The following is a 22,414-nucleotide window of genomic DNA, read 5'->3' on the forward strand; positions in this document are numbered from 1 at the left end:
GCTTAGGTTGGCTGGATATGAAATTCTGGGTTGAAAATTCTTTTCTTTAAGAATGTTGAATATTGGCCCCCACTCTCTTCTGGCTTGTAGTTTCTGCCGAAAGATCTGCTGTTAGTCTGATGGGCTTCCCTTTGTGGGTAACCAGACCTTTCTCTCTGGCTGCCCTTCATTTCAACTTTGGTGAATCTGACAATTATGTGTCTTGGAGTTGGTCTTCTTGAGGAGTATCTTTGTGGTGTTCTCTGTATTTCCTGGATTTGAATGTTGGCCTGCCTTTCTAGGTTGAGGAAGTTCTCCTGGATAATATCCTGAAGAGTGTTTTGCAACTTGGTTCCATTCTCCCCATCACTTTCAGGTACACCAATCAGATGTAGATTTGGTCTTTTCACATAGTCCCATATTTCTTGTAGGCTTTGTTCATTTCTTTTCACTCTTTTCTCCAAACTTCTCTTCTCACTTCATTTCATTCATTTGATATTCAATCACTGATACCCTCTTTTCCAGTTGATCGAATTGGCTACTGAAGCTTGTGCATGCATCATGTAGTTTTCGTGCCATGGTTTTCAGCTCCATAAGGTCATTTAAGGTCTTCTCTACACTGGCTATTCTAGTTAGCCATTCATCTAATCTTTTTTCAAGGTTCTTAGCTTCTTTGCGATGGGTTTGAACATTCTCCTTTAGCTTGGAGAAGTTTGATCGTTTGAAGCCTTCTTCTCTGAACTCGTCAAAGTCATTCTCCATCCAGCTTTGTTTCATTGCTGGCGAGGAGCTGCGTTCCTTTGGAGAAGAGGCGCTCTGATTTTTAGAATTTTCAGGTTTTCTGCTCTGGTTTCTCCCCATCTTTGTGGTTTTATTAACCTTTGGTCTTTGATGATGGTGACATACAGATGGGGTTTTGGTGTGGATGTCCTTTCTGTTTGTTAGTTTTCCCTCTAATAGTCAGGACCCTCAGCTGCAGGTCTGTTGGAGTTTGCTGGAGGTTCACTCCAGACCCTGTTTGCTTGGGTATCACCAGCGGAGGCTGCAGAACAGCGAATATTGCAGAACAGCAAGTGTTGCTGCCTGATGATTCCTCTAGAAGGTTCGTTTCAGAGGGGCACCCTGCCGTGTGAGGTGTCAGTCAGCCCCTACTGGGAGGTGCCTCCCAGTTAGGCTACTCAGTGGTCAGGGACCCACTTGAGGAGGCAGTCTGTCTGTTCTCAGATCTCAAACTCCGTGCTGGGAGAAGCACTACTCTCTTCAAAGCTCAGCTGGAAATGCAGAAATCACCTGTCTTCTGCGTCACTCACACTGGGAGCTGTAGACTGGAGCTGTTCCTATTCGGCCATCTTAGAACCTCTGAATCTCAAAAGACATTCTTTACATTCTAGTGGGGTAAGGATGATTAGAAGCCCCAGAATGGAATCACCAGTAAGGGGAAAGGGAATAACATTTATTGAACAATGGATATGTATCAAACATTGTGCTCCAGAATATAAATGCATTATCATGTTTATCCTCAGGCAATGGCAGGAGACATCTAGTATAGTTATAATTGTTAAAATGTATCGAACACTTATCATATGCTGGGCAGTTTGCTAAATGCTTTACAAACATGGTATTATTTCATCCTCACAACTTTATGAGGTGGATACTATTATTATCCCTTTTTCACACAGGAGGAAGCTGAGGCTCAGAGAGGTAACCTACTCAAGATAACGCAAGCTAGCAAGTATCTGAACAAATATTTAGAGCCAGGCAGGTTGGTCTAAGTCCAAAGACAGTGTCCTTCCTTCTCAAATATTAGCATTCCTAGCAGCTAAATTTCCCTAAAAACTAAAGTACCTGCTTTGCAGGAAGGACAGAGGTTGAGGTAGGAACTTCATAAGCAATTTGGAGAGAGGCTCCTCCCATATCCAGTATCCCTACTGTCCTTCTCCGTCCTGCTGCCAATTCCTGGGTAGCCTCAGCATCTGATTCTGAAATAAATAAGAGAACAAAAAGGCTCTAGTAATTAAAAAACAAAATTAAGTTGAACCCCCAAAACAGCAATCCCTTAAAAATTTGAAACCACGGCTCACACCTGTAATCCCAGCACTTTGGGAGACCAAGGTGGGAGGATTACGTGAGCCCAGAACTTCAAGACCAGCCTGGGCAATATAGGGAGACATTCCCATAAAAAAAAGTTTTGTTTAGTTTTTTTTTTTTTAATTAGCTGGGCATGGTGATGCACACCTGTAGACCCAGCTACTCCGGAGGCTGAGGCCAGAGGATCATTTGTGCCCAAGAGTTTGAGGCTGCAGTAAGCTATTATCGTGCCACTGAACTCTAGCCTCAGTGACAGAGAACCTGTCTCAAAATAAAAAATAGAAAGCAAACAAGTATACCAACTGAATCAACTGTATATTGCACAAAGAATAATTCTTGCAAATTACTTAACATGACATTTTGACTATGTATCCCTATTGGGATATAGCCTAAGCACAAAAGAAGCAAATATCTTAAGCTATATCCCAGTAGTCTTATTTGTTAACAATATTATTGGTTTTATTATTTAAAAATTATGAAGGGAGGTCGAGACGGGCAGATCACAAGGTCAGGAGTTCAAGACCAGCCTGACCAACATGGTGAAATCTTCTCTACTAAAAATACAAAAATTAGCTGGGCATGGTGCCACATGCCTGTAATCCCAACTACTCGGGAGGCTGAGGCAGAAGAATCTCTTGAACCCAACAGGCAGAGGTTGTAGTGAGCCAAGATCATGCCACTGCACTCCAGCCTAGGCAATAGAGCAAGACTCTGTCTCAAAAAAAAAAAATATATATATATATATATATATATATATGTATGAAATACATTGTGAAATAAAACAAATAAATGTTTATGTCAATATCTTTAGGAACAAAGATTCAGCATAACAGAACAAAAAGGATATAGGTATAAAAATCAGATAATTAATAACACCCTATAATCTTAAATATGAGTCAGAAATATGACTATGAACTCACGATTTATTTTTCTGTTTCTAAAAAATATGTATTTCCTAGCTCTGTTCACTGAAAAGGCCTAGAAGCAATGATATCCCAGGAGTAATGACCACCTGTGGTATCTGGACCAATAATCTCTAAATACCATCTTTTACTAAAAGAAACCAGGGCTCTTTTAAAAACAGGCCAAGGCCGGGCGCGGTGGCTCAAGCCTGTAATCCCAGCACTTTGGGAGGCCGAGACGGGTGGATCACGAGGTCAGGAGATCAAGACCATCCTGGCTAACACGGTGAAACCCCGTCTCTACTAAAAATACAAAAAACTAGCCGGGCAAGGTGGCTGGCGTCTGTAGTCCCAGCTACTCGGGAGGCTGAGGCAGGAGAATGGCGTAAACCTGGAAGGCGGAGTTTGCAGTGAGCTGAGATCCGGCCACTGCACTCCAGCCTAGGCGACAGAGTGAGACTCCGTCTCAAAAAAACAAAAAAAAAAAACAAAAAAAAAAATCAAAAAAAAAAAACAAATAAAAACAGGCCAATGCCAGGTCTAGGGTAGAAAGTATACAAGATGACCGTGGAATACATTGCTGTACCAGATAGCAAGGGGAATATAAAAGAGTACTGGGGTCATATTAAAAGGATACAGGAGCCAACCTAAAGATGCTCCTAAAAATAGTAACAATGTGATGGGCTCTAATGCATCTAATATATTAAAATCCATGAGTTCATAATAATAATTGAAACTTTTTTTCACTGGTTACCTTTGGAAGTTGCTAGACACCAACTCATTATTCAGAAATGTGATAAATAAAAATAATCAAGAATTTATTCTTTCCCATAAGAACTATATGTCAGGGTAACCAAAGAGTGCTTCAAGCAAAGTTCATTACATAAAAATTCTAGCTGTTAAATGCAGAAGGAATGACAGAATTAGAAATATCAACATTTTGCAATCTCTAATGAAAAACATATCTAAGCAATGATCACAATTGGCTATTACAACCATTCCATGAAAGGCAGATAAGGAATTTTAATAATAAATTAGATCAGGTTGATAATACTTGAACCCTCAGTACCTGATCAGTCTGAGCATGACAAAAAGTAAGTTAACCAGACATTACAAAATTCCTGATGTGAGTAGTGGGAAACACACAGCACCTTCTGTGATTTAGATGGAATTGGATCTGAGTCTAATCAAACATCTATATCTGACCTCCAGTTTAAAGAACATGTGAGGGGATAAGAAACATGTTAAAGAAAACATGTTAACCCCACAAAGATGCAGTCAATCAAATCCAGCATGTGGCAAATTCTTTCTACCAGAGGATCCAATTTTTTCTCGGTTTTAAAGGCAGGGGAGTGAGGTGGTAAGATCAAGCATTATAGATGAAAAGAGACTAAAGAGACATATTAACCAGATGCAATGCATGACCCTTGTTCAGATTCTGATTTGAACAAGCCCACTACAAATAAACATTCTTGAGAAAATCAGGAAAATCTTTACCTAGGTAGGGTATTAGATGAGTATTGTATGATATTAGAAATTGTTAATTCTGTTAAGTTTAAAAATGGCATTATGGATATATTTTTTGTTCATTTTGAAACTCGTTATCTGTTGTAGATACACACTGACATACATGAAAATAAAAATTACCTGTCTGAGGTTTGCTTTTTAAAACATCCAATGAGAAAAAAAACCTTTGATACATGGGAGGAGATGGGGGAGAAATGGCAAAACATTAGTAAATATTGAGTCTGGGTAATGGGTCCATGGAGGTTCATTTTATTATTCTACTTTTGTGAATGTTTGAAACTTTCCATATTAAAAAGTTAAAAAGAAATAAAAGAAAGCAAATTAGGACTGGAAAATGAAGCATTTTATGTTTGAAGAAAGAAAACTCAAAAATTGCATTTACATGCTACTGATGGGTTATAACTTAAACCTTCAGCCCTTAGGTAAACTGTCATAAAAAGACATATTACTCACCATCCTCGTGGTCGAATCTTCCCAAAACAAAGTTGATTCCAATCCATGCATAAACCCCTAAGTAAGAAATATAAAAGCCCTCACTTAATTCTCTACTGCTATGCCATGTATACACCTCTCCCTTAGGGCTTCTCTTTCCTCTTTTTCTTGGAAAAAGTAATCATGGTATTTTATTACATACTCTCAATGTAGGAATTTCAAATCTTTCATCTTGTGATTTTTTTTCCCTTTTAAAATTATTTGCATCTTCTAAATTTCCTCAATGAATAGAAATTAATTGTGTAACAAATGTTTAGGAAATACAAATCGTATGAATGTCATGAAGATATTGAAAAAAAAGAAAAAAATGTAAATCTTGGAGTTCTAGTTCTGGGCAATCTTGTTTCCCCACTGAATACAAATATAAACTCTAGATAGAATGCATGGAGTAGCTTTCTGCAAACTCTGAAAGTAAATGATAATGAGGACACTGGGAAAGAGACCAGGGTTTAAACTACTACCAAGCCAGTAGTGAGTGTCCCATTTTTTCCCCCTCAGATATTACCTCATCTAGACTCAAGAGCAGCTTGAAACATGAAAGTAAACACCAGGTGTGAATAGAGGAACTTCAACTCATTGTTGGTCCAAAGAACAGAAAAAGGAATGCCAAAAGTTCAGAGAAAATAGGGGAAATCTCCGCTTTTTTTTTTTCTTTCTTTCTTATTTTGTTCTCTCTAACCTCAAGCAACAGAAGTAGAAGTTGAGCAGGTACCTAAGACTCTGAGGGCTTTGAATTCTTTTCTCTGACCAGAGAAACTGTAGCTTCAAGAGTGTGAGGCAAATCCTATTGTTTATTTTGTCTCCCTCTGTCCTCCCACTACTTGTCCCTGGATGCAGATGCAATCATGAGAAGTGCATGGCAGAGAGTGGGCAAATTAAAGCCCTGGTATTCTGACAGGAGGATCATGAAAGGGAGCTCCAAGGAACCAGAAAATGTCAGGGGGATCACAGATAGTAGGGAGCAAAGTTGTGTATGAACCCCTGGGCTCACCTCCAAGCTACAAACACATGGATCTGACCCTAAACAATATACAAACAGCTCTGAGAACTGAACTACAGGCTAGGTCACTGCCCAGGTTCCAGATTAGCTACTAGCTGACGTATGAGACAAATCCAAATAGCAGTGGCCAAAGCTTTGAAAAATAAACTAACAGGCCAGACGCGGTGGCTCACGCCTGTAATTCCAGCACTTTGGGAGGCTGAGGCGGGTGGGTCATGAGGTCAGGAGATCGAGACCATCCTGGCTAACACGATGAAACTCCATCTCTACTAAAAATATAAAAAATTAGCTGGGCGTGGTGGCACATGCCTGTAGTCCCAGCTACTCAGGAGACAGAGGCAAGAGAATCACTTGAACCAGGGAGGCAGAGGTTGCAGTGAGCCGGACCATGCCACTGCCCTCCAGCCTGGACGACAGAGCGAGACTCTGTCTCAAAAAAAAAAAAAAAAGAAAGAAAAAAAGAAAGAAAAAAAAAAAACAGGAAAAGAAAAGAAAAATGATCTCACGGGCCAGCCACAGTGGCTCACACCTGTTATCCTAGTACTTTGGGAGGCTTAGGCGGGTGGATCACGAGGTCAGGAGTTTGAGACCAGCCTAACCAACATGGTGAAACCCTGTCTCTACTAAAAATACAAAATTAGCTGGACGTGGTGGCACATGCCTATAATCCAAGCTACTTGGGAGGGTGAGGCAGGAGAATCGCTTGAACCCGGGAGGCAGAGAATGTAGTGAGCAGAAGTCACACCATTGCACTCCAGCCTTGGCAACAAGAATGAAACTCTGTCTCAAAAAGAAAAAAGAATCACGGCCCACAGAAAGCAGGTCAGAACTCGAGATCAACTGCCTGCTAAAACAATAAAAAAAAACAATGTTCTCTTTGATTGAAACAGGACCGAGAGTCTCATAATGTAATATTCAAAACGTCCAGGTTAGAATATAAAAATACTTGGCATACAAAGAACCAGGAAAATCTCAACTTACAAGAGAAAAGACAACCAAAAGATGCCAACTCTGAGATGACACATATATTGGAATTATCAAAGATATTAGAGCAACCATATAACCAAGAAATATGAGCAGTCTTACAATGAATGGAAAGATAGAAGGTCTCAGCAAAGAAACAGAAAAGAAAAGAAATAGAATATTAAGAAGATCGAAATAGAAATTTTACAACTGAAAAATGCAATACTGAAATTTTAAAAGGTAAATCTTTTCCCATGTATATGTCTGCAACTAGAAGACATATAAGACCTCCTTCTCGTTTATAAGAAACGGAAATATAATTCATCAAACTGGCCACATTTGGCTACATGAGAACACATATTCACTCTAAAAGTACAAACCCAATAGTGTGAGATTCCAGGGAATTATCAATACTGCATAGTAATTGCAATGAAGGCATAACAAAACAAAAGTAACTCATTCTGATCATCCCTTGAAATTAAAGTTTCTCCTTACTTTAATAATTTACTTTACATTTGACTTTGACAAACTCAATACAACTCCTAGAAAGATATATGTTTTCAAAAGTATAGTTAGCTAACCAAATATCCAGTTGAAATCATTAAATACTAATACATTCTTATAAACACAGGACTAAGTTAAAAAGAGATACACATTTTTGACTTCCAGAACACTAAAACAGATGCCAATGCAAAATATGCAAATAATCGAATCTAAACACTCTAAAACAGATGCCAATGCAAAATATGCAAATAATCGAATCAACTATGTAGCAGAATCAAGAAAATTATTGGCAGAAAAATTAAAATCAGATATATAGAATAATTCTAAACACCCGTTAGAGAGGCTGTGCCGTGGTTGGCTTAGAGGCGAACCAGCTGCACCCCTTAAGGCCCAGTACCTTCCTGCTTCCCAGAGATCACTTCTGCCTGAGACTGTGAAAAGAGGAAGTCAAACTCCAGTGGTAAATCTTTCACTAGGTCAGCCAAGATAGCCAACTGCTTCCTGCAAGAAAGAACAAAAAATCCCAAAGTTAGTCACTAAACTCTCTTCTCATAAACTGCCTCAACTTGTCCTTCTACTTAGCCTTGTCATGACCTCACTGTTCACCTACTTCATCTACTCGTCCAGCCCTGCTTCATTTTGGTATCGCCTTTGATTTTAAAAGTTTAAACTGCTTCGAGGTATATCCTCCTAACTAAAAGGCAACATGGTAATAGTGATACTTTCCCCTTATACGATGTTATTATTCAAAGAGTGTTAAAAGATGAGACTATGAGACTATGGTTCTATGACTCTCACAGGCTGAGTACAAATAAGCCACAGGAAACTGCAGCCAAGTTGCATAACCTATAAAATTGAAGTAATTACATTATTCCTCACCCTGTAAAACAAAGATGTTAAATTAAGGAACACAATCTCATCCTCAAATCTTACACAACACAGAAACAATGCTTCACATTACCACACAAGAGGTACTGTTGGTTCCACAAGTTTTAATATAATTCTTTACATAAGCTAACAATTAACTTTTTTTTTTGAGACGGAGTTTCACTCTTGTTGCCCAGGCTGGAGTACCATGGTGCGATCTTGGCTCACTGCAACCTCTGCCTCCCAGGTTCAAGTGATTCTCCTGCCTCATCCTCCCAAATAGCTGGGGTTACAGGTGTGCACCACCACCCTTGGCGAATTTCGTATTTTTAGTAGAGATGGGGTTTCACCATGTTGGTCAGGCTGGTCTCTAACTCCTGACCTCAGGTGATTCACCTGCCTCGGCCTCCTGAAGTGCTGGGATTATAGCGTGAGCCACCTTGCCCAGCCACAATTAACTTTTTAATCTCCTTTTCCTTATTTCAAGGGTTGATTTTGTTTTCATTGTCAAAATCTTACCATTTGAAAACCCTAGCTCAGGATCAAAATCCAGAGGACATAACAACATTTCCAATTTGGGGAAAACATTTGAAACTTCGTATCTATAGGGTTGTCTTTCCTCTAACATTTTAAGCATGTAATCAGTATTATCAAGCAAAGGAAAGCAAAGAAACAAAGGTAGAAGTAATATGAATCTAGAGAAAATGTTAGTTAAAATAAGATAAATTATCTTGGATTAAAAAATTATTCATTACAAAAATATTCTACTGGCTCAGACAGTTGTCAGTACTACTTGATGAAGACTGTTGTTAGCACTTCAAAGTGAAGATCTATATTTGAAGTAATAATCTTCCAATATAATGTCAAGTATAGTTTCTTTAAAAGTTTATTGTTATACATATTAAATTCTTCCAATAAGAATTTCAAATGGGGACCAAGAATGGGTATTCTTCTGTCCCTACTGGATATGCTTCTAAAATCCTCAAAGAGAGGGTTCGCTGGTTTTGGCAATGATATGGAAGAATGGGCACCAACATATGTTGCCGTTAGCTATGCAAATTACTAGTACAGGCCAGGTGCAGTGGCTCATGCCTGTAATCCCAGCACTTTGGGAGGCTGAGGCAGGTGGATCACCTGAGGTCAGAAGTCTGAGACCAGTCCGGCCAACATGGTGAAACCCTGTCTCTACCAAAAATACAAAAATTAGCCAGGCATGGTGACAGACACGTGTAATCCCACTTGGGAGGCTGAGGCAGCAGAATCGCTTGAATCGGGAGGTGGAGGTTGCAGGGAGCAGAGATCATGCCACTGCACTCTAGCCTGTATGATAGAGGGAGACTCCATCTTCAATAAGTAAATAAATAAATTACTAGTACAACCTTTCTAAAGGGCAATCCAGGACCATGTTTCAAAATGTTTCAATGTGTTTAACCTTTGATCCAGCTGTCATACTTTTAGAAATTAATTCCAAGGAAATCATCAGACAAGAAAATAAGAAAAATACTGCATTATTTATAATGATGAAAATTATTTATAACAATGAAAAACTGGAAATACCATATCATAGGGATTGGTTAAATAACTTATGGCACAGCCATGTAATGTAATGCTATACAAATGTTTAAAAAAATGAAGTCTACTTATATCTACATGTATAGACATGAAAAAATAAAAGATGTCCAATACATTTTACAAAACAGTATGTATAATGTGATTCCATTTATGCTAAAAAAAAACAAAAACCCAAATCATTCTTCATGTATACACAGTGACAGGATAAAGCTTTCATTTTCTAAAATTCAATATAGTTTCTTTATTTAAAATGCTTTTAAAATGGCAAAATGCTGATAATTATTCAAGCTGGGTGGTGGGTAAATGGGGGTTTACTGCACTGTTCTCTTTACTTTTATACACATGTGAAATTTCCTAAAACAAAAATTATTATTTTATTAAACACCACCTTGTATTATATTGTAATTTTTAAGGGATTTTTTTAAAACTGCAAAATAAAAGGGAGGTAGAAAAAATTCTGTTAGTCCAGGCCTTTGGCAAAGAAATAAAACTAAATGCTAATAAATTAAAAATATAGTCTAAGTGATTCAACCCTATTTTGAATCTGCTTACAAATGCTAATAAATTAGCAAAGCATTAATCATACAAAACAGATTTTTGTGCTGATAGTCACATCTATGCCAACAATTAGCTTGGACTTAGAAGCAGCAATTATTTCGTAAGCCCAGAACAGATGTATGTATTATTTAGAGAGGTGACCAGAAAACAAGTAGAAAAAGAAAAAAAAGGCAAATTTCTTTAAAAACTCTTAAGATACAATAAATGTTAATATTCAGAGTTTCCACATTGACAACTAACATCTTAGACAAATAAGGTGAAGCTACACAGTGGGTTTTATTTGGATGGAAACTTCTTTGACAGAGGTAATACTGAACAGTGCCAGGAGGTGAGGCAACAATCTCCTTTGCTCCAAACACACTGAAGGTAGCCAAACTACCAAGTGGGTTCCTCTGCCCAGCTCAGCTGATCAATTCTGCCTTTTTAACCTCCAAGTCAGCTTTTTCTCTGGCCTCCCTCCCCTTTCCTTGGCCTTTCATAGACTTTGTAATGTGGCACCTGCTCTTGTGTCATGTATATTCTTCCCAGGGTTTCTAAAATTTTTGAACAATATATCACCCATGTCACATAAAAATTCTTAATTGCATGCACAGTATGATTGCAACTTTGTGGAAATTACATATATGTGAACAAAGAGGAAGGAAAACAACAAAATGAAACAGTTTTGATAGGGTAGCAGGGTTGTAAGTTGTATTGTTTTGTTTTGTTCATTTTTAAGATTTCCTTTAAGGAGGTAAGGTTGCAGTTACAATATTTAAAGTTTGGTTTTACAAATAAGTAAAAACAAAACAAAAAATTTTTTAAAGACTGAAATGTATGGGGCAATAAGGGAACTAAAAAACCTTTCATGTTGACAAATGGCTATATAAATAATCTGCTTCTCGACAGTAAACCAGTCAGTAAACCAGTAACTGTGAAAAAAAGTCCACTGAAAGAAGCATTGCTGCTATATGTTATGTTGTCTGCAGGTCTGACATAAGCCGTGGAGCCCTACATGTATGGCTGAGGTTTTTGTTGTTTGCTGTTGTTTTAAGGAAAGAAAGCCAACTATAAAATTTAAACGTTGTAAAAAAAAAAAAAAAAAAAAAAAAAACTGCTATTGACCAAGGGAAAATATTTAAGCTAATAAGGAAACACCTGATGCCTATGAGACCATGAACATTCCAGGAGGATGAATTCTAAAGTTAAGGTTGACAATGGTCTCTTTGATATGACAGCAAAAGCACAGGCAATAAAACATCAACAAGTAAGACTATATCAAACTAAAAAGTTCTGTACAGGAAAAGAAACAATCAACAGAGTAAAAAGGCAAGCTACAGAATGGGATAAAATATTTGCGAACTATACATTTGGTAAGGGGTTAATCTTTAAAACATTTAAGAAACTCCTACAACTCAACAGCAAAAACCCTATTAACCCAATGTAAAAATGGGCTAAAGACTTGAGTAGACATTTCTCTATTCACAGAAATGGCCAACAGGAATATGAAAAGTTGCTCAACATCCCTAGTAATCAGGGAAATGCAAATCAAAACCCCGATGATACATCACCTCACACTTGTCAGGATAGCTGTTATCCAAAAAACAAAAGACAAACAAGTGTTGGCAGGGCTGTGGAGAAACTGGAAACTCTGCATACTGTTGGTGGGAATGCAAAATGGTACAGCAACTCTGCAAAACAGTACAGAGGTTCCTCAAAAAATTAAACATAGAGGCCAGGTACAGTGGCTCACACCTGTAATTCAGCACTTTGGGAGGCTGAGACGTGCAGACTGCTTGAGCCCAGGACTTCAAGAACATTCAGGGCAACATGGCAAGACCCCATCTCTACAAAAAAATACAAAAAATTAGCCAGGCGGCCGGGTGCAGTGGCTCAAGCCTGTAATCCCAGCACTTTGGGAGGCCGAGACGGGCGGATCACGAGGTTAAGAGATCGAGACCATCCTGGCTAACCCGGTGAAACCCCGTCTCTACTAAAAAAAATACAAAAAAAAAAAAAAAACTAGCCTGGCGAGGTGGCGGTGCCTGTAGTCCCAGCTACTCGGGAGGCTGAGGCAGGAGAATGGCATAAACCTGGGAGGCGGAGCTTGCAGTGAGCTGAGATCCGGCCACTACACTCCAGCCCGGGCAACAGAGCGAGACTCTGTCTCAAAAAAAAAAAAAAAAAAAAAAAAATTAGCCAGGCATGGTGGCGCATGCCTGTGGTCCCAGATACTCGGGAGGCTGAGGTAGGAGAATCACCTGAGCCTGGGAGGTGGAAGTTGCAGTGAGCCAAGATCATGCCATTGCACTCCAGCTTGGGCAGCAGAGTGAGACCCTGTCTCAAAAAGTAAATAAATAAATAACTAATTAAACTGTCATATGATCCTGCAATCCTACTTCTGGCTAATTATTCCAAAGATTTAAAATCAGGATCTCAAAGAGATATGAGCCCTCCCATGTTCAATGAAGCATTATTTACAATAACCAAGACATGGAAACAACCTAAATATTCACTGACAGATGAGTATGTAACAAAAACATGGTATATACACACAGTGGAATACTATTTAGACTTTTTTAAATAAAAAAGGGCATTCTGCAATATGTGACAAGGCAGATGAACGCTAAGGACAATGCTAAAGGAAATAAATAGGCAAACATTTCAGTTAAGCAAGATGAATAAGCACTGAAGATCCACTGTACAACACTGTACACATAGTCAACAATAATGTATTGCATACTTAAAAATGTGTTGGGCTGGGCATGGTGGCTGACGCTTGTAATCCCAGCATTCTGGGAGGCTGAGGCAAGTGGATCACTTGAACTCAGGAGTTCTAAACCAGCCTGGGCAACATAGTGAAACCCTGGGTCCACAAAAATTAGCCGGGTGTGATGGTCCCCACCTGTAGTCCCAGTTACTTAGGAGGCTGAGGTGGGAGGATCACTTGGACCTGGGAGGCAGAGGTTACAGTGAGCTGTGATCACACCACTGCCCTCCAGCCTGGGCAACAAAGCAGACCCTGTCTCAAAAAAAAAAAAAAAAAAAAAATCTGGTTAGAGGGTAGATCTCATGTTAAGTGTTCTTACCACAATAAAATAAAAAATCATTAAAAAAAAAAGTTCAGGGAGCTCATTCTTACCTCAGGCCTATATAAATATGGACAGATCAAGGTGGTACCAAAGGAGAGAAATCACAAACAAGGAGGAGACTGGCTTAAATACAGACTTCTCTTCCTCTACCTCTAATGCAGGAAGAGGGATCAAGTGGCAAGGTGTCAGGCTGAATTGCCAAGGTCAAGTGGAAATGACGTGACTGGCTGGGGCTGAGAAAACTGGCGTAAGGCAATGGAGACTGAGCTCTGCAGGAGCAGCAAGAGGAGGGACTCCCCAATTATTGCCAGGGTTCTAGGCAGAGTTACAGAGAAAGTAGTGTTCCTATCAGAGATCTCCGATTAGTCCCTAGGTATCAAGGTCATCAGGTGACCCTCCTCCTAATTCATTCTGTAATTATGTTCTCTATGTGCCTAATGATCCAAATCTATTACCATCACCACTACTCCCAACCCTCAATCCAAACTAAGAATCACTATAGTCATCCCAGATAGATATTGATCCCAAAGCAGCAAATGACATGAAGTTGGGAATGAATGACTGTGTCATAATTGGGTTTAGGGATATAGACCAGGGAACCACAGAGGACAGTGCATGAAACTGGCCTTTCATCTCTCGTGCCACCGTTTTCCTGTGTTTTCTGGATGCTGCATCTCACCTCTCAGGGAGAAGCCTCATGCCTGCTGTGCAAAGGATGTAAAGGGGGGTCTCCTTGTGCTTCTTCACGGGCACATGAGCAGCAGCAAAGCTCAGCAGAGGACGAAGGTAATCACTGGCATGTTCTGGAGTGTCTGCCATTGCAGAGATTCCTTAAGTTAAACAAACAAAAAAGTTTCTTTAAAAAGCAGCTCACATAAGACTCAGGAAACTGATACCCTATAAGGTTCTCCTTAAGGTCCTAAACATTTATTTATTTGAGAGGTAGGGGGTGACAATGAATGAGACTTCCCTCCCGTTACCCAGACTCTCAAGAAGAAAAGGGTAGCTTGCTTTCTCCTTCTTTTCTGTCCTCTTTCATGCCTTAAAAGAGATTGACAAAATATATTCTGATGTGATGAGTACCTGGCTTGATTTTTTTAACCACTGGTTGGCTGTTGCGGTCTCTCATCTGTTTGATGTCCAGCAAGTCATGGGGGTTCCCATTATGTCTTGGCCAGAAATAAACAAAAATCCGGGAACCACTGCTGCCACAGTCAACAACAAGTCCATAATTCAGATTTGGGTCTTCAGTGTCAGTAGCTTCAAGGTCCCCTACTCGAGCCAAATACCTAAGTCAGGCAAAAAGAGAAATCAGTGCTAAGCAGTCAGGTCCATGAAAGGCACCCTCACTTACTTCATTTGTTCAGGAATCTTCATTAAGTGCCTACATGTGCCAGGCGCATGGGACTACCAGTCCTAACCAATGAGTGAAGCAATATTGACAGATTTACTGATGTGCCTGAGACAATAGCTGGTTCGCTTGCCTAGAGGCCACTGAAATTAGATGACTACAAGATGTCCCCATGTGTGGGGGCAGCTCTGAAACTGGCTGAGGTAGCAATCTTTTTTCAAGCATTGGAGCTTGTAGGCCTGAATAAATAACTGTTTTTTTGTTATATGCCATTAAGTTGTGGGGTAGCTTGTTACACACACTAGATAACTGAGACAATCTTACTCACTTCTTTTCTTTCTGTATAGATGCATCCAGAATATTGTGGAACGATTTCTCATGTAATGTGTTTCTGGGAGGTGATTTTGTTTTGTTTTGTTTTGTTTTTTTGGTTTTTTGAGAGAGTCTTATTCTGTCACCCAGGCTGGAGTACACTGGCACGATCTCAGCTCACTGCAACCTCTGCCTCCCAAATTCAACCGATTCTCCTCTCTCAGCCTCCCAAAGTGCTGGGATTACAGGCATGAGCCACTGCGCCTGGCCTGAGTGGTGATATTTTTCATTGGACTTTTTGGTTTTGCTTTTTTGCTTTTCGTTTTGTATTTATATTGCTAGAATTTCATTAGCTAAAAATGTAATTCATAAAAACAATAATTATTCTTTTCTACAATCTTATATATATATATATATATTTTTTTTTTTTTTTTTTTTTTTTTTTTTTGAGATGGAGTCTTGCTCTGTCTTCCAGGCTGGAGTACAGTGGCGTGATCTCGGCTCACTGCAAGCTCTGCCTCCTGGGTTCATGCCATTCTCCTGCCTCAGCCTCCCAAGTATCTGGGACTACAGGCGCCCGCCACCACGCCTGGCTAATTTTTTGTATTTTTAGTAGAGACGGGGTTTCACCGTGTTAGCCAGGATGGTCTCGATTTCCTGACCTCATGACCTGCCCACCTCAGCCTCCCAAAGTGCTGGGATTACAGACGTGAGCCACTGCGCCTGGCCTAAATATTTTATAAATATAAAAAGAATGATCATAAAATATGTATAGGGTATAAAGAATAACAATAAAACAAATGCCTGTGTACCTACCACCAAGTTTAAAAAATAAATTACACTTTAAAAACATAATTCTTCCTGGCCCCTAGGACATTAGTATTTTGTGTTGGAATTTTTTCAGATTCTCATTCCAAGATATCTGGCTGGCTGACATAAGGAAGATGAAACAAGTAAAGGTGTTCCATGAAACACATCAAGGTCTGAATCTTAGCTCTATTGCTTTCTATGCTGTGTGACCTTAAGCAAGTTAATAAACTCCTCTCAGACTGTTTTCTCATCTGTAAAACAAGGAGAGTGAAGGGTATCTACCCTCACAGAGATCATACACATAGCAGAACTGTGCTGCCGCTGTTGTTAACAGAATAATCATTGGGAAAGCAAATAGTAGATGACTCTGAGGAAAAAAGCTTAAAAGTTCAGAAAATAAAGAAGACTAAGAGTTGATTAAAATACTTCTGAGCACCTGGCCGGCCGGCATGGTGGCTCACACCTGTTATCCCAGCACTTTGGGAGGCTGAGGTGGGTGGATCTCCTGAGGTCAGGAGTTCAAGACCAGCCTGGCCAACATGGTGAAACCCCATCTCTACAAAAAATACAAAAATTAGCCAGGCATGGTGGCAGGAGCCTGTAATCCCAGCTACTCAGGAGGCTGAGGCAGGAGAATCGCTTAAACCTGGGAGGCACAGGTTTCGGTGAACTGAGATCGCGCCACTGCACTCTCACCTGGGTGACAGAGCGAGACTCCGTCTCAAAAAAAAAAAAAAGTTATCTGCTCTGCTCATCCAACATTGTCTTTAAAGCCAGCTCCTAGATCTGCAAGGCTCTTACACAGAACCCCTCAGAAACAGTTTTTGTGATGTCTGAAGCTAACAAAATTTGGAAAGCCTTCTTTTAAAAACAAGATTCAGCATTACAAATAAAAAAAAAGCCCATGTAAGTGAAGGGCTTTAAGGTATAGGGATATTAGCTTCACAGTAAACCCAGCCCCAATCAGAATAATAAACCATGCATCATGCTCCTGAAACCAATCTAGCCAGTGTTTATTGGTGATTTCACATTGTTAGACAAACCACACAGTTCCTTATTTGGGCAGAAAAGCAAACTTGATAAAAAGAAGAGCATGTAGAAATAATTCTGAAATTAAAAAGTAGAGTACCTTTCCTATACTACAATGCAAAATGCATTTTTTTAAAAAAGAGAAGAGCAGGTAACTAAGCTTCAGTATAATGTTGTTAATTATTACTGAGAGTAGGGGTAGGTAGCTTTTTTCTGGATCTGAAATAGTAGTGAGTTGAGGGAAATGAAGCAGATGGTAAAAATCTGTTACAAAACACAAAGTTTCTAATCCTAAAGATTCCATTTCACCACATATCTTCCCATTCTAATCAAATCACTGGGCTTAACTGGGCTAGAATCCACCAATCAACTAGCAACAGCTCACTTCTATCACACGAGAGCTGGGCAAAAGTCTGGGTTCAAGTCACAGAACTCTTGCAAATACTGACCTCACAAGAGGCCAAAGATAAAAAAGAAACAGGCAAGATAATCCACCCCCATTCCAAAGTGACTTTTCATTTCCAATTACAGCAATCTTTCTACTTCACATGCTTCACAGAATCTTCCTGCTTCCCTTCTCTGAAAACCACCCACTCTGCTTGTCTCTTGCAAGATTCTGAATCCCATCCCCTTCTGCATAATGAATAACTTTTCTCTAGTGCACTGGTTCTCAATTTGGGGGCTTTAGGACTCCTTTATAATCTTAAAGCTTATTGAACCCCAAAGAGCTTTCGTAGATATAGGTTATATCTATATTTACTATATTAGAAAATAAAACATAAAAATGTTAAGTACTTATTTCATTTAAATAAAATAAATTCATTACATATAATATATTTTTATAAAAATAAGCATATCTTCTAAAACAAAAAATAGAAGAGTGGCATTGTTTTATAATTTTGCAAATATCTTTAATAGCCAAACTAACAGAAGACCCTAGATTCTCGCATTTACTTCTGTATTCAATCTGTTACAATATATCAAAACAATATTGAAAATTGAAAATTTTCAATTTTCCCACAAATTGAAGCATTTGTGTGAAAATCCAGCCTCACACAGACACACTGTTGGAAACAGGAGGAGTATAAACAGCCCTTTCAGATCATCCTGAATATTCTTCTTTGATACTATACTAAAATTAAACAAGTAGCGTTTCTTAAAGATTAGTTGCTCACGCAAGAGAAAGAAATAACGGGTATTCAGTTAGGAAAAGAAGAAGTCAAATTGTCCCTGTTTGCAGATGACATGATTGTATATTTAGAAAACCCCATCGTCTCAGCCCAAAATCTCCTTAAGCTGATAAGAAACTTCAGCAAAGTCTCAGGATACAAAATTAATGTGCAAAAATCACAAGCATTCTTATACACCGGTAACAGACAAACAGAAAGCCAAATCATGAATGAACTTCCATTCACAATTGCTTCAAAGAGAATAAAATACCTAGGAATCCAACTTACAAGGGATGTAAATGACCTCTTCAAGGAGAACTACAAACCACTGCTCAGTGAAATAAAAGAGGACACTAACAAATGGAAGAGCATACCATGCTCATGGATAGGAAGACTCAATATCGTGAAAATGGCCATACTGCCCAAGGTAATTTATAGATTCAATGCCATCCCCATCAAGCTACCAATGAGTTTCTTCACAGAATTGGAAGAAACTGCTTTAAAGTTCATATGGAAGCAGGCCGGGCGCGGTGGCTCAAGCCTGTAATCCCAGCACTTTGGGAGGCCGAGACGGGTGGATCACGAGGTCAGGAGATCGAGACCATCCTGGCTAACACGGTGAAACCCCGTCTCTACTAAAAAATACAAAAAATTAGCCGGGCGAGATGGCGAGCGCCTGTAGTCCCAGGTACTCGGGAGGCTGAGGCAGGAGAATGGCGTAAACCCGGGAGGCGGAGCTTGCAGTGAGCCAAGATCGCGCCGCTGCACTCCTGCCTGGGCGACAGAGCCAGACTCCGTCTCAAAAAAAAAAAGAAAAAAAAAAATAAATAAAGTTCATATGGAACCAAAAAAGAGCCCGCATTGCCAAGACAATCCTAAGTCAAAAGAACAAAGCTGGAGGCATCACGCTACCTGACTTCAAACTATACTACAAGGCTACAGTAACCAAAACAGCATGGTACTGGTACGAAAACCAAGATATAGACCAATGGAATAGAATAGAGTCCTCAGAAATAATACCACACATCTACAGCCATCTGATCTTTGACAAACCTGAGAAAAACAAGAAATGGGGAAAGGATTCCCTATTTAATAAATGGTGCTGGGAAAATTGGCTAGCCATAAGTAGAAAGCTGAAACTGGATCCTTTCCTTACTCCTTATACGAAAATTAATTCAAGATGGATTAGAGACTTAAATGTTAGACCTAATACCATAAAAACCCTAGAAGAAAACCTAGGTAATACCATTCAGGACATAGGCATGGGCAAGGACTTCATGTCTAAAACACCAAAAGCAATGGCAGCAAAAGCCAAAATTGACAAATGGGATCTAATTAAACTAAAGAGCTTCTGCACAGCAAAAGAAACTACCATCAGAGTGAACAGGCAACCTACAGAATGGGAGAAAATTTTTGCAATCTACTCATCTGACAAAGGGCTAATATCCAGAATCTACAAAGAACTCAAACAAATTTACAAGAAGAAAACAAACAACCCCATCAAAAAGTGGGCAAAGGATAGGAACAGACATTTCTCAAAAGAAGACATTCATACAGCCAACAGACACATGAAAAAATGCTCATCATCACTGGCCATCAGAGAGATGCAAATCAAAACCACAATGAGATACCATCTCACACCAGTTAGAATGGCAATCATTAAAAAGTCAGGCAACAACAGGTGCTGGAGAGGATGTGGAGAAATAGGAACACTTTTACACTGTTGGTGGGATTGTAAACTAGTTCAACCATTATGGAAAACAGTATGGCGATTCCTCAAGGATCTAGAACTAGATGTACCATATGACCCAGCCATCCCACTACTGGGTATATACCCAAAGGATTATAAATCATGCTGCTATAAAGACACATGCACACGTATGTTTATTGCGGCACTATTCACAATAGCAAAGACTTGGAATCAACCCAAATGTCCATCTGTGACAGACTGGATTAAGAAAATGTGGCACATATACACCATGGAATACTATGCAGCCATAAAAAAGGATGAGTTTGCATCCTTTGTAGGGACATGGATGCAGCTGGAAACCATCATTCTTAGCAAACTATCACAAGAACAGAAAAGCAAACACCGCATGTTCTCACTCATAGGTGGGAACTGAACAATGAGATCACTTGGACTCAGGAAGGGGAACATCACACATCGGGGCCTATCATGGGGAGGGGGGAGGGGGGAGGGATTGCATTGGGAGTTATACCTGATATAAATGACGAACTGATGGGTGCTGAGGAGTTGATGGGTGCAGCACACCAACATGCACAAGTATACATATGTAACAAACCTGCACGTTATGCACATGTACCCTAGAACTTAAAGTATAATAAATTAAAAAAAATTAAATAAAAAAAAATTAAGAAATGTAGTCCCCCCCCCCCCCAAAAAAGGAGGAGATCCTGTCACATGTTACAACACAGATGAATCTTCAGGATATTATGCTAAGTAAATAACCCAGGCACAAAAAGACAAGTACTGTATGATTCCACCTATATGAGGTATCTAAAGTAGAAACAGAAAATTTAATGGTAGTTACCAGCAGCTGGCTGGAAAGAGAGAGAAAAGGAGAATTCATTAATGGGTACACAGTTATGATCTGCAAGATGAAAAAATTCTGGAGATCTGTTTCACAACAATGTAAATATGCTTAATACTACTGACTGTACACTTAAAAATGGTAAATTTTATATGTTTGAACCACAGTTTTAAAAGGCAAAATAATATTTTAGTATTATTATAAAAATAGTTTCACCCTCACAGACTCCCAAATGTGTCTCAGAGACCCTCCAAGGGCCACTAAACACTCTGAGAACTACTGCTCTAATACAACCTTCCTTTTCTCTTTAACATCCATCTGCTTTTCTACCTACTCCTTCCCCTCTCCTGTCTCCTTGGACATGGCTTCTCAGTTCTTAAAAAGCCTCTACTCAACAATGCTGACTGGTAATTTCCACAATGATTTGAAAAGGCCTCTTCCTTCTGTTCTAAAATGTGGACATCAATATTCTCTGTTTATATTTCAGTATAAGCCCCTACGATTTCTTTCATATTTGCTTGCTGTACCTGTTTAGACCATAAATTTCTCAAGAATAGGTACCTTATCTATAGTACCTTGACAGTGTCACAGTGTTTCTCAGGTTTCTCTGCCCAAAACATGTATCAAATAGTATTGATTGGTTTGGTCCTAGAGCTCACAAAATGGAGCTGTTGGTCTGTTAACTCCTCCATGTCTTTGTACAGCTCCACTCAAAATCAACTGGTCTCTTTCTTGGAAAGTTTTAATTGCTTTCCAAACAAAGTATCTTGTTATCCTCTCTGATTCCTGCCAAAATAAGCAACTTTACAGCTCCAGTTTTGGTGCAACTCAACTTTTCTTTCTCTTCCTTTCAAAGTCTCTATGTGTGCTTTGGCTAAAATGTCAGCTGACCTTAGATCACTAGAGAGGAAGATAGGCCTAAATGGCATTTATGCAGTGGAAAGTCTCCATTTTTCTCATTGTGCATACAAATGAGTAACTAAAGAACAGTTTTCCCCTCTGGGCAGTAACCATATTACCTTTTTCTGGAACTCTGACCTCTTATGACCTAATCAGGCTTCTTACACTTTTGACCAACTAGAAGCCTTCCTCTATTTAGGCTCCTAACATGAATGGATCACCAGACCTTTCCTGCATTTTTTCATATATAGTTTTTTTTTTTTTTTTTTTTTTTTTTTTTGTCATATGTAATTTGTAGTCGTGGCCTTAGCCATCATGGTCAATTACTTACATTGCTGAACCCTCCTGTTTTACTGATGCCACACTAGCCAATCTCTAAAGAGGACCAAAAGCCCAAGAGAAAAGTCTCAAAAACCTTCGCATCCCTCACATCCACCTTCCCCAAAGTGGTCTGATTCACCATCACACATACTCACCCCAATACCATACCCACACACACACCCCCTCTGTTTAAGAAACATGATTTCCTTCTAGTCACTGCTGAGTCAATGAAAAGAAAGTTACCCACAAATATATCACCTAAGGTGGAATAGGAAGACAATGGCTTTTCACTGCCATTATCCTGAAAGCATTAACATCATTAGAGCTGTAACTGAGCAAATCATTACCTAGCTTACAAAATCAAAACTAATTACACCACTTTAGAGTTCAAACAGAGCTCAGTGATGGGCCAAAAGTCAATTGAAGTAGCCCCCATGAGTATGGGGC

At 39.3% G+C, this 22,414-nt stretch overlaps 2 protein-coding genes across 3 annotated transcripts in view; one reads left to right on the forward strand and one right to left on the reverse strand.

Annotated features, from left to right (window-relative positions):
- LOC117068653 (cytochrome c oxidase assembly protein COX15 homolog) overlaps positions 1 to 16,135 on the forward strand; it is a 64,532-nt gene extending 48,397 nt beyond the window's left edge. The window contains exon 9 of the mRNA XM_033186129.1: positions 16,091 to 16,135. Coding sequence (XP_033042020.1) covers positions 16,091 to 16,120 — 30 coding nt within the window. The 3' untranslated portion in view covers positions 16,121 to 16,135. The remainder of the gene's footprint in view (positions 1 to 16,090) is intronic.
- Positions 1 to 22,414, reverse strand: part of ENTPD7 (ectonucleoside triphosphate diphosphohydrolase 7) — a 54,015-nt gene that overhangs the window by 20,513 nt on the left and 11,088 nt on the right. Inside the window, exons 4-8 of one of the 2 annotated variants that reach the window (XM_033186101.1) lie at positions 14,607 to 14,812; positions 14,203 to 14,353; positions 7,853 to 7,956; positions 4,950 to 5,006; positions 1,825 to 1,958 (exon numbers count right to left, since the gene is read on the reverse strand). In XM_033186101.1, coding sequence (XP_033041992.1) covers positions 1,825 to 1,958; positions 4,950 to 5,006; positions 7,853 to 7,956; positions 14,203 to 14,353; positions 14,607 to 14,812 — 652 coding nt within the window. The remainder of the gene's footprint in view (positions 1 to 1,824; positions 1,959 to 4,949; positions 5,007 to 7,852; positions 7,957 to 14,202; positions 14,354 to 14,606; positions 14,813 to 22,414) is intronic. The other variant, XM_033186110.1, reaches the window with a different exon arrangement.

Source organism: Trachypithecus francoisi, unplaced genomic scaffold (assembly GCF_009764315.1).
Source record: "Trachypithecus francoisi isolate TF-2019V2 unplaced genomic scaffold, Tfra_2.0 Contig01579, whole genome shotgun sequence".
In the NCBI taxonomy this organism is placed as follows: Eukaryota; Metazoa; Chordata; class Mammalia; order Primates; family Cercopithecidae; genus Trachypithecus; species Trachypithecus francoisi.